The 12,041-nt window shown below is 46.9% G+C and overlaps 1 protein-coding gene across 2 annotated transcripts; it reads left to right on the forward strand.

The window, feature by feature from the left end:
• The first annotated feature begins 277 nt into the window (after positions 1 to 277).
• On the forward strand, positions 278 to 9,944 carry yipf3 (Yip1 domain family, member 3). 2 transcript variants are annotated; one of them, XM_075473322.1, is made up of 9 exons: positions 278 to 492; positions 3,626 to 3,829; positions 4,548 to 4,654; positions 4,728 to 4,773; positions 6,265 to 6,357; positions 6,446 to 6,577; positions 6,653 to 6,766; positions 6,840 to 6,963; positions 9,589 to 9,944. In XM_075473322.1, exons 1-9 carry the CDS (start codon positions 427 to 429, stop codon positions 9,720 to 9,722), a joined length of 1,020 nt encoding a protein of 339 aa, XP_075329437.1. In that variant the 5' UTR covers positions 278 to 426; the 3' UTR covers positions 9,723 to 9,944. The 2 variants fall into 2 exon arrangements, with proteins under 2 accessions (XP_075329437.1, XP_075329446.1); XM_075473331.1 differs by having other exon boundaries at positions 6,268 to 6,357.
• Positions 9,945 to 12,041: the final 2,097 nt, after the last annotated feature.

Below are 12,041 nucleotides of genomic sequence, written 5' to 3' on the forward strand. Positions count from 1 at the left end.
TTCAGGAAAAGGCTTTCTGGTGTCAAACTGTTCAGATTCTGAAGGGAAAAACTAAACCTTAAACCTTATTTCTGTGTTTTTTAAAAAATAACTCCGATTTGTTTCTGACTTCTGAGAATAGAAAAAGATTTCTGGGCTTTGACAGGAACTCAGTTCTGATGGGTCTCTCTTTTCACTTTGTTTATATTTACAGCCTTTCGTTTAAATGGCTCCCCTGAACTCTCGCGATATGTTCAACCTCCACGTTGGCTCAGTGTATGACGTCAGTTAAGGAGGCGGAGTCAGCCGTCTGTAATGTCGTCTGCGGAAACGAAAACATCGGAGCGGAGCGGATCGTGTTTAAGGTTAAGGTCCATCCGTCAGTGAGCGGAACCAAACCTTCAGAACCTTCAGAACCTCCAGAACCTCCAGAACCAGAAGGGGAAAATGTCCGCGGGCCCCGGGAGCAGGAACGCGGAACCATGGGGAAGCTTCGACGATAACCTGATCCAGGTGAGCTAACCTGCTGCTAACTAACCCTGTTATCATCTTACTAACTAACCCTGTTACCATGTTGCTAACTAACCCTGTTATCATCTTACTAACTAACCCTGTTACCATCCTGCTAACTGACCAGTTAACTGACACTGTTACCATCCTGCCAACTGACCAGTTAACTAACACTGTTACCATCCTGCTAACTGACACTGATACCATCCTGCTAACTGACCAGTTAACTAACCCTGTTACCATCCTGCCAACTGACCAGTTAACTAACCCTGTTACCATCCTGCCAACTGACCAGTTAACTAACACTGTTACCATCCTGCCAACTGACCAGTTAACTAACACTGTTACCATCCTGCTAACTGACACTGATACCATCCTGCTAACTGACCAGTTAACTAACCCTGTTACCATCCTGTTAACTGACCAGTTAACTAACACTGTTACCATCCTGCCAACTGACCAGTTAACTAACACTGTTACCATCCTGCTAACTAACACTGTTACCATCCTGCTAACTAACCCTGTTACCATCCTGCTAACTGACCAGTTAACTAACACTGTTACCATCCTGCTAACTGACACTGATACCATCCTGCTAACTAACCCTGTTACCATCCTGCTAACTGACCAGTTAACTAACACTGTTACCATCCTGCTAACTAACACTGTTACCATCCTGCTAACTGACCAGTTAACTAACACTGTTACCATCCTGCTAACTAACACTGTTACCATCCTGCTAACTAACCCTGTTACCATCCTGCTAACTGACCAGTTAACTAACACTGTTACCATCCTGCTAACTGACACTGATACCATCCTGCTAACTGACCAGTTAACTAACACTGTTACCATCCTGCCAACTGACCAGTTAACTAACACTGTTACCAGCCTGCTAACTAACCCTGTTACCATCCTGCTAACTGACACTGTTACCATCCTGCTAACTGACACTGTTACCATCCTGCTAACTGACACTGTTATCATCCTGCTAACTGACACTGTTACCATCCTGCTAACTGACCGGTTAACTAACACTGTTACCATCCTGCTAACTGACCAGTTAACTAACCCTGTTACCATCCTGCTAACTGACCGGTTAAGTAACACTGTTACCATCCTTCTAACTGACTGGTTAACTAACACTGTTACCATCCTGCTAACTGACACTGTTACCATCCTGCTAACTGACCAGTTAACGAACACTGTTACCATCCTGCTAACTAACCCTGTTACCATCCTGCTAACTGACCGGTTAAGTAACACTGTTACCATCCTTCTAACTGACTGGTTAACTAACACTGTTACCATCCTGCTAACTGACACTGTTATCATCCTGCTAACTGACCGGTTAAGTAACACTGTTACCATCCTTCTAACTGACTGGTTAACTAACACTGTTACCATCCTGCTAACTGACACTGTTATCATCCTGCTAACTGACCAGTTAACTAACACTGTTACCATCCTGCTGACCTGCTAACTGACCGGTTAACTAACACTGTTACCATCCTGCTGACCTGCTAACTGACCGGTTAACTAACACTGTTACCATCCTGCTAACTGACACTGTTATCATCCTGCTAACTGACCAGTTAACTAACACTGTTACCATCCTGCTGACCTGCTAACTGACCGGTTAACTAACACTGTTACCATCCTGCTGACCTGCTGACTGACCGGTTAACTAACACTGTTACCATCCTGCTAACTGACACTGTTATCATCCTGCTAACTGACCAGTTAACTAACACTGTTACCATCCTGCTGACCCGCTAACTGACCGGTTAACTAACACTGTTACCATCCTGCTAACTGACACTGTTACCATCCTGCTAACTGACCGGTTAAGTAACACTGTTACCATCCTTCTAACTGACTGGTTAACTAACACTGTTACCATCCTGCTAACTGACACTGTTACCATCCTGCTAACTGACCGGTTAAGTAACACTGTTACCATCCTGCTAACTGACACTGTTATCATCCTGCTAACTGACCAGTTAACGAACGCTGTTACCATCCTGCTAACTAACCCTGTTACCATCCTGCTAACTGACCGGTTAAGTAACACTGTTACCATCCTTCTAACTGACCGGTTAACTAACACTGTTACCATCCTGCTAACTAACCCTGTTACCATCCTGCTAACTGACCGGTTAAGTAACACTGTTACCATCCTTCTAACTGACCGGTTAACTAACACTGTTACCATCCTGCTAACTAACCCTGTTACCATCCTGCTAACTGACCGGTTAAGTAACACTGTTACCATCCTTCTAACTGACCGGTTAACTAACACTGTTACCATCCTGCTAACTAACCCTGTTACCATCCTGCTAACTGACCGGTTAAGTAACACTGTTACCATCCTTCTAACTGACCGGTTAACTAACACTGTTACCATCCTGCTAACTAACCCTGTTACCATCCTGCTAACTGACCGGTTAACTAACACTGTTACCATCCTGCTAACTAACCCTGTTACCATCCTGCTAACTGACCGGTTAAGTAACACTGTTACCATCCTTCTAACTGACCGGTTAACGAACGCTGTTACCATCCTGCTAACTGACACTGTTATCATCCTGCTAACTGACCAGTTAACTAACACTGTTACCATCCTGCTGACCTGCTAACTGACCGGTTAACTAACACTGTTACCATCCTGCTGACCTGCTAACTGACCGGTTAACTAACACTGTTACCATCCTGCTGACCTGCTAACTGACCGGTTAACTAACACTGTTACCATCCTGCTGACCTGCTGACTGACCGGTTAACTGACCGGTTAACTAACACTGGTTAGCTGGTTCCAGTTCTGGTTCTGGTCCGTTTGTCATTAATCAGTCATGAGGCCATCAGCTGATTGACAGCTGGAACATCCCGTCTGTGTGTCCTGTGATTGGCTGATGGGCGTGGTCTGTGTGTCCTGTGATTGGCTGATGGGCGTGGTCTGTGTGTCCTGTGATTGGCTGATGGGCGTGGTCTGTGTGTCCTGTGATTGGCTGATGGGCGTGGTCTGTGTGTCCTGTGATTGGCTGATGGGCGTGGTCTGTGTGTCCTGTGATTGGCTGATGGGCGTGGTCTGTGTGTCCTGTGATTGGCTGATGGGCGTGGTCTGTGTGGTGCTCAGGGCGGGTCGGCCGTCATCGACATGGAGAACATGGACGACACGTCGGGCTCCAGCTTTGAGGACGTGGGCGAGATGCACCAGAGGCTGAAGGAGGAGGAGGAGGTGACCGCCGAGGCCGCCGCCGCCGCCGAGGACACCGAGGACGGCGAGTTCCTGGGGATGAAGGGACTGAAGGGCCAGCTGGGCCGCCAGGTGGCCGACGAGGTCAGTGGACCAATCAGAGGCCGCGTAGTTCTGCCTCACTCAGTCTGTCAGTCAGTCTGAACGGGTTTTAGCGGGACTGAGCACAAAAAAACTGACAACTTTAACATTTACGACGCTAATTTTCGGTAAATATTGACCCATAATGTGCATAGATCACTTCACCGACGATGTATTTTATCAACGTTATTATTACTATAGGCCTATATAGTATTTGCGTAATGTTTTAAAACCTAACAATCAAAACAACTTTACATAATGTTACCTGACAATAAAAAGTTAACAGACTTTAGTGAAATGATCACGTTAATTACCTCACGTTAGCCTCCGTTACCAAGCTTTCAGTTAGGTCCCTAAATCCATTCCATTTTTAACATCAACATCAATATTTCATGCTAACCAAATGTAAAAATAACGATGTCTAAGAGTATACTTCTGATAGTTAATGCTTAAAAGTGTAAAACACGTTTAAAATGCTGTTATTTTATTAACTTACCGGTAATTGTTCTTGACGAGCAATTGAGGTTAACGGAGCTGCGTCCCTCGTTTGGAACTATTGGCGTCTCGGTGACCCATGTGACTTCCGCATTCCTTTGTTCCTATAGACATCTGTGGGAGTGTCGCCACTCTCTTTTTACACCACTCTGCCATTACCACGCCGAGGAGGCGGAGTCTGCTCTGAGAGTGGTGTTCTGAAGCGTTTCCCCGCTTTCTTCTTCAGGTGTGGCAGGCCGGGAAGCGGCAGGCGTCCAGAGCCTTCAACCTGTACGCCAACATCGACATCCTGCGGCCGTACTTCGACGTGGAGCCGGTTCAGGTGCGCAGCAGGTAGGACACCCACTTCCTGTTCTTGTCAGCTGCTTCCTGCCGAGCCGGCGCTGACCTCTCTGTCTGCCCACAGGCTGATGGAGTCCCTCATACCCGTCCGCATGATCAACTTCCCCCAGGTACGCACCGCTCACCTGCACACCGACACGCTGAGACCAGCTCATCTGGGGGTCATGTGACCCGGGATTTCTGAGGTGAAAGTTAAAAGAACCGACGGGTCGTACCAAACAGAACTGGCGTCATCATGAACTCTGAGGGTTAAACATCATGTGATCCTTGGTTTGCAGGGTTCCCGCGGGGTCTTAAACAGTCTTAAAAGCATTGAATTTATGAATTTGGAAATAATACCTTAAAAAGACTTGAAAAAGTCTTGAGTTTTGATATCTGGGTCTTAAAATTTGTGCAGTAACTTCTCCGGGTCCGATCACATTGCTACAGCACTGACACAGACCACAGCAACAAGCCAAGCAGAAGCGTGAAAAATCAAGGCAAATCTCAGCAGAAAACAAGAAAGTTTAACTTACGCCGTTATGTTGTTTTTTAACATCTGCTTCCCATTTCCTGCTGGGATTATGGGGAAATGTAAATGTAATGAAGCGTGGCGCGAGAAAGAATCATTTTGTCACTGGTTAAAACCAGTGGACAATAATGTATACGAGGCTTTTTGCACAGTGTGCAAAAAGAGGATTCAGCTTGGTACCATGGGCTTGAAGGCTTTAGAGTCTCACGCCAAGTCCTCCAAGCAAATGAATAATATTGAAGCGAAGGATCAAACTCCTTCCATCGCCGGGGTGTTTCAACCGGCCAACGCTAGCCAGTTAGCTATTAATGTATCTGAGCTAGCAGATAACGTTAACCAGCCAACTGCTAGTACAGCCCCTCCAGTTACGACCGTCACCGCAACTAGAGTAGATCTGCGAACAGCTTTTGGGTCCACACCAACCATGAAAGCAGAGGTGTTGTGGACTCCTAACACAATCGCCAAACACCATTCATATAATGGAAACGGGGGTATTTCAGAGTTGTTTAAATGCATGTTCCCCGATTCCGACATCGCAGCCACAATTACTCGTGGTCCCGACAAAACGGCGTACATAGCCAAGTTTGGTTTAGCTGTGTATATTAGAGAGGAACTGGTGTTCAAGGTAAACAAATCACCGTTCGTTCTTATGTTCGATGAGAGCCTCAACGAAACGACAAATTTTTTAGTTGATTTTCATTATTTATAGTTCTCTCTGTTTGAGAAATAAATGAACAAATTAAAAAAAAAAAAAAAAAAAAAGTTTTTCTTTGCCGGTAGGTCTGTGAAATAGGCCGTGAAATGGGTATTATTTTTTTTTATAAATGGTCTTAAAAAGGTCTTAAAAAGACTTAAATTTGACTTGAAGAAACCTGTAGGAACCCTGGGTTTGGGTCCGACTGCTGGTTCTGGTTTTATCTGAACTCAGCAGCTTCCTGTGGGGTCGGGTTCTGTTCGGTTCAGTCCCAATCCGGTGTTCGGTTACCTCTGAGTCTTCTGACGTTATTCCAGAACCAGAATTCAGATCTCACTCTTGTACCCGTCAGAGCTGCAGATGATTGGATTTTAACCTCAACCTCCTGTTTGGCAGAAGATCGCCGGAGAGCTGTACGGCCCCCTGATGCTGGTCTTCACCCTGGTGGCCATCCTGCTGCACGGCATGAAGACATCCGGGACCGTCATCGTAAGAACACACACACTACCCGATAAATCCCAGTTGCAGTGAACTGTTCTGACCATGTGACCATGTGACCTCTGTGTCTGTGCCGCAGAGGGAGGGCACCCTGATGGGCACCGCCATCGGCACCTGCTTCGGTTACTGGCTCGGCGTCTCCTCCTTCATCTACTTCCTGGCGTACCTGGTCAACGCTCAGATCACCATGCTGCAGATGCTCTCCCTGCTGGTGAGTGCCGGTACTGCGCCCTGTGCTCGTGTCGCAGCGTAATGTTTGACATAATTTCCTGTTTCTTGTTGCCAGGGCTACGGACTGTTTGGGCACTGCGTGGTCCTCCTGGTCACCTACAACATCCACTTCCACTTCCTGTTCTACGGGCTGTGGTTGCTGCTTGGAGGACTGTCCACGCTGCGCATGGTAGGACCACATTTCCCATCAGGCCCTGCGCCGTGTCACTTCCTGTATGACTGAGCCGGTTTCTGCCCCTCAGGTGGCGGCCCTGCTGTCCCGGACCGTGGGTCAGACCCCCCGCCTGCTGCTCTGCGGGACCCTGTCGCTATTGCACATGAGCTTCCTGCTGTACCTGCACTTCAGCTACCACCGGATCCTGGAAGGTCAGAACCAGAACCAGAACTGAGCCAGAGCCAGAGCCAGAATCCAGAAAGAATCTCAGAGCCTTTGAACTGAGCCAGAACCTCAGAACCAGAACCTGAGTACAGACGCCTCGTAACCAATGTTCCCTCTAATTTTTCATGTGTCTGGGCATACACACAAGCTCCCTAAATCGTCCTTTGGCCATTGGAAGAGTCTTCCTTTGGCCATGGGAAGAGTCGTGCTTTGGCCATGGGAAGAGTCGTGCTTTGGCCATGGGAAGAGTCGTGCTTTGGCCATGGGAAGAGTCGTGCTTTGGCCATGGGAAGAGTCGTGCTTTGGCCATGGGAAGAGTCGTGCTTTGGCCATGGGAAGAGTCGTCCTTTGGCCATGGGAAGAGTCGTCCTTTGGCCATGGGAAGAGTCGTCCTTTGGCCATGGGAAGAGTCGTGCTTTGGCCATGGGAAGAGTCGTGCTTTGGCCATGGGAAGAGTCTTCCTTTGGCCATGGGAAGAGTCGTGCTTTGGCCATGGGAAGAGTCTTCCTTTGGCCATGGGAAGAGTCGTGCTTTGGCCATGGGAAGAGTCGTGCTTTGGCCATGGGAAGAGTCGTGCTTTGGCCATGGGAAGAGTCGTGCTTTGGCCATGGGAAGAGTCGTGCTTTGGCCATGGGAAGAGTCGTGCTTTGGCCATGGGAAGAGTCGTGCTTTGACCATGGGAAGAGTCTTCCTTTGGCCATGGGAAGAGTCGTGCTTTGGCCATGGGAAGAGTCGTCCTTTGGCCATGGGAAGAGTCGTCCTTTGGCCATGGGAAGAGTCGTCCTTTGGCCATGGGAAGAGTCGTCCTTTGGCCATGGGAAGAGTCGTCCTTTGGCCATGGGAAGAGTCGTGCTTTGGCCATGGGAAGAGTCGTCCTTTGGCCATGGGAAGAGTCGTCCTTTGGCCATGGGAAGAGTCGTCCTTTGGCCATGGGAAGAGTCGTCCTTTGGCCATGGGAAGAGTCGTCCTTTGGCCATGGGAAGAGTCGTCCTTTGGCCATTGGAAGAGTCGTCCTTTGGCCATGGGAAGAGTCGTCCTTTGGCCATGGGAAGAGTCGTGCTTTGGCCATGGGAAGAGTCGTGCTTTGGCCATGGGAAGAGTCGTGCTTTGGCCATGGGAAGAGTCGTGCTTTGGCCATGGGAAGAGTCTTCCTTTGGCCATGGGAAGAGTCGTGCTTTGGCCATGGGAAGAGTCTTCCTTTGGCCATGGGAAGAGTCGTGCTTTGGCCATGGGAAGAGTCGTGCTTTGGCCATGGGAAGAGTCGTGCTTTGACCATGGGAAGAGTCTTCCTTTGGCCATGGGAAGAGTCGTGCTTTGGCCATGGGAAGAGTCTTCCTTTGGCCATGGGAAGAGTCGTGCTTTGGCCATGGGAAGAGTCTTCCTTTGGCCATGGGAAGAGTCGTGCTTTGGCCATGGGAAGAGTCGTCCTTTGGCCATGGGAAGAGTCGTGCTTTGGCCATGGGAAGAGTCGTGCTTTGGCCATGGGAAGAGTCTTCCTTTGGCCATGGGAAGAGTCGTGCTTTGGCCATGGGAAGAGTCGTGCTTTGGCCATGGGAAGAGTCGTGCTTTGGCCATGGGAAGAGTCGTGCTTTGGCCATGGGAAGAGTCGTTTTGCATGTTTTGCAGAGTAGGCCTTTCTCACTCGAAAAAGAAGAAATCTCGCCCAGTTTCACCGCTTGTTCTTCTGTTTGCACATACCCAGACAGCCGTTCCATCCTAAAAGAACCGTATTTCTTTTTTACTTTGGCTTGGTGAGTGGATTTGTCGCTGGCGCTGCCCGTTCGTTTCGCCATGATAAGGGGTCTCTTAACTCCTAACTCCGCCGCACTGTTATTAGCTAGCTAACCTGCACTGTTGTTAGCTAGCTAACCTGCACGGCGCGTATGGGCAGGGCACATATGAAAGCACTATCAATGCTATGATTGGCTGCATAGCGTAAGTAAACCGTATCGTATCATTGGCTGAACACCTGTCACTCACTGCGTTACATTGAAAAATGGTACAGAAAAACACATTATTGTTCTAATTAATTATATTAGATTAGATTAGGTCTTGTATTAGATATTAATTAATACATTTATAGGGAATTTTATTTTATGTGCTGCATAGATTTTCTTGTGCGCTGAGAATGTGTGAGCAGCTCAGAGGGAACATCGCTCATAAAAGTCTGAACTGCAGAACACAAACACGGGGTCCTGTTCAGGTGGAATCAGTTTAATTCAGCATGACATCCTCACTCAGGTTAAGCGTTCTGATTGATCGGACTATCCTTCAGGCTGAAGACCTCTTCCAGAACCCTGTACCCTAACACAGAACCAGACAGCAAATGAACCAAAGGTAGCAGGTACAACCACAGACCAGAATCTAAACTAAATGAAACACAGGTGGAACCACATCAGAACCTGATACGCGACAGAACCAGAACCAGAAATTAGGACAACAAATCAGAACTGACCAGAACCTCAGAGACCATCCTGCCAGAACAAAGTACAGAGAACAACCTTCAGGAACTTGTTCTGAGATTTACTCTCCTGATACTGTGGACTCTCACTATACCAGAACCAGAACCAGAACCAGACCCAGAACCTGACAGCAGATCTTTTGTTTTTCAGGGCTGCTGGACTCTCTTGACGGACCCAACGTTGCCCCCATGCAGCGGGTGGCCCGAGACGTTCCAGAACTGATGCTGAATGGCACCGTGAGGAGCCTGGGGGTTCTGCTGGGGGGCCCAGTGAGGGCCCAGTGAGGAGCCTGGGGGTTCTGCTGGGGGGCCCAGTGAGGGCCCAGTGAGGAGCCTGGGGGTTCTGCTGGGGGGCCCAGTGAGGGCCCAGTGAGCAGCTGGACCAAACAAACATGGACTCCCAGCTCTGCGTAACGGTCTTCGTCACCTGTTTGTACATTTTTATTGGTCCTGATGTATTGATTGATTGATTGTATATATAAACAATAAATAAAAATCTTCATCGTCTTCCTCCCTGCAGAGCCTGGCAGACCTCGCTCAGGGCTCAGTTAGCCCCAGCAGAACATCAGTTCAACAGCTGAAGAACGTAAACGTATATCGTGTGCATAGTGGAAAAGTACAGAGACTAATATGCCTATAATGTCTAAGAACAAAGCCAATTTTAACAATTCCCCCCTTTTGGCATGATTTTATCAGAACAGAAACTCTTTCCTAGTCTGGTTAAGACCTTCCTCACTCAACTGATCAGAACTCTGCAAATTAGCACATTTCTTACAAGGAATTATATTATAAACAAATTATATGTAGAAAATAATTTCAATGCTTTAGCTAAACTTTCTATATCAGGAGTATTGATCATGATGCTAGGAACAGAAACCTCTCAATTTAGAAGACAGCCCCTGACGGGATATTCACTTATAAGATGAATTTATTTTGTGTTTTATTTCTTCGAATTAAATGATCTGGACACTTTCCCTATGTGAGACTATGGCTGTGTTCGAAACCGCCTACTTTTCCTACTAGTCATACTTTTTTAAGTTCCCGGATGTACACTAGATGCATACTAGATTCGCCGAAATGTTGAGTATTCATCATGAGGTTACTTGTCACACTCAAACTACCCAAGATGCAACGTAACGTGACGTCGCCCATCGCCATTTGAACGGTCAAATTCCGTTAACGGGACGAGAGCAGTCAAAACGGCATAACCGGAAGTGCGTTGCTCACAGCGGCTAGCTTTAGTAGCGCCGAATTTGTGGGAACAAAATTGTAAATAGCCGGTATTTTGTCAGATTTTCAACACGTTGGGGGTCTAAATGACTACTTTCTCGTCTGAAAATGTTTCAAATGTTGCTAAAGTTATATATTTACAGAGTTTATATCTTAAGCGAAATCAGCTTTTCAGGCTGGCTGATTTCGGCTCGGGCAGGAGTGAAGTGCACTGTGTGTAAACGCTCTGCATGCTGTCTGATCGATGAGTATGCCGTTTGCAAGTATGTAGTATGTAGTAGGCGGTTTCGAACCCAGCCTCTGTGTTTATACTTTACGTGTGACCATTCAATAAAACAAACAGACAGTAAATTTATACTTTGATTTTTTTTGTAAATAATTTTTTGGGGCTTTTTATGCCTTTATTATATAGGACAAGGAACAGAGACAGGAAGCAGAGAGAGGGGGAACAACATGCAGCAAAGAGCCGTCCGATGCGGGATTCGAACCGGGACCAGCTGCAGGAGAACTATAGCCTCTGTACATGGGGCGTCTGCTGTACCCACTACGCCACGGACTGCCCCTTATACTTTGATTTTTAATGATCAGAGAAAACTTAATTTAGCATGACCAATGTGCAGGAATTTCACATATATTCATACGAGAGGTTTTCTGCTCACTTCATGTTCGGGCGCCTCGAATTGTCTGAAAAAAGGGTTTCCCTTCGATCATCTCCGGCAGTCCTCCCTCAGACAGTCTCAGAGTCAGCCAATCCGGGTCACGGCACCAAACTGTTAGCTCGATTCTTTCATTGGAAGCTCAAGAACAAGCCGGAGGAATCTCAAGTTAAATAAAGTGTTTATTGGTGGTCACACGTGAAGTATAACAGCGCTGGGCTCTCGCAGGAAATCCGTCAGCCCGAGCCCCGATTTCCGGGTACATTTCGTATTTATGACTCATTTCACATAGGTTGGACTTACACTCGACCGAGTATGATTGGACATGAGCAGGTTCAACATGCTCCGCCATGTTCTCTGTCTCACTATGCCTGGATCATTTAAGGTCATATATCGTCTGCATAGTGGAAAAGTATCCAATCCAATCCAATTTTTATTTATAAAGCACTTTACAACAACCTCAGTTGACCAAAGGGCTGTACAAAAAATAAAAATAAAGAAATTAAAAGAATAAAATACAAGAATAAATTAAAAGGCATAAAACAGCCATATAATTTAAAACAATAATAACACTAAAAATAGTAATTTCACATTCAACATCTCACATCGTGTCAAAAGCCAAGGATAAGAGATGTGTTTTAAGATGGGATTTAAAAACAGACAGAGAGCTAAGTACAGAGACTATTTAATATGCACTTATAATGTCTAAGAACAAATC

Source organism: Odontesthes bonariensis, chromosome 2, assembly GCF_027942865.1.
Source record: "Odontesthes bonariensis isolate fOdoBon6 chromosome 2, fOdoBon6.hap1, whole genome shotgun sequence".
NCBI classification, from domain to species: Eukaryota; Metazoa; Chordata; class Actinopteri; order Atheriniformes; family Atherinopsidae; genus Odontesthes; species Odontesthes bonariensis.

Bases quoted from the DNA above. Each gene is read 5' to 3' on its own strand.
- yipf3 (XM_075473322.1), top strand. From the start codon at position 427: ATGTCCGCGGGCCCCGGGAGCAGGAACGCGGAACCATGGGGAAGCTTC. The intron at 4,655-4,727 runs GTAGGACACCCA...GTCTGCCCACAG, and splicing joins CCGGTTCAGGTGCGCAGCAG to GCTGATGGAGTCCCTCATAC. The intron at 6,578-6,652 runs GTGAGTGCCGGT...TCTTGTTGCCAG, and splicing joins TGCAGATGCTCTCCCTGCTG to GGCTACGGACTGTTTGGGCA.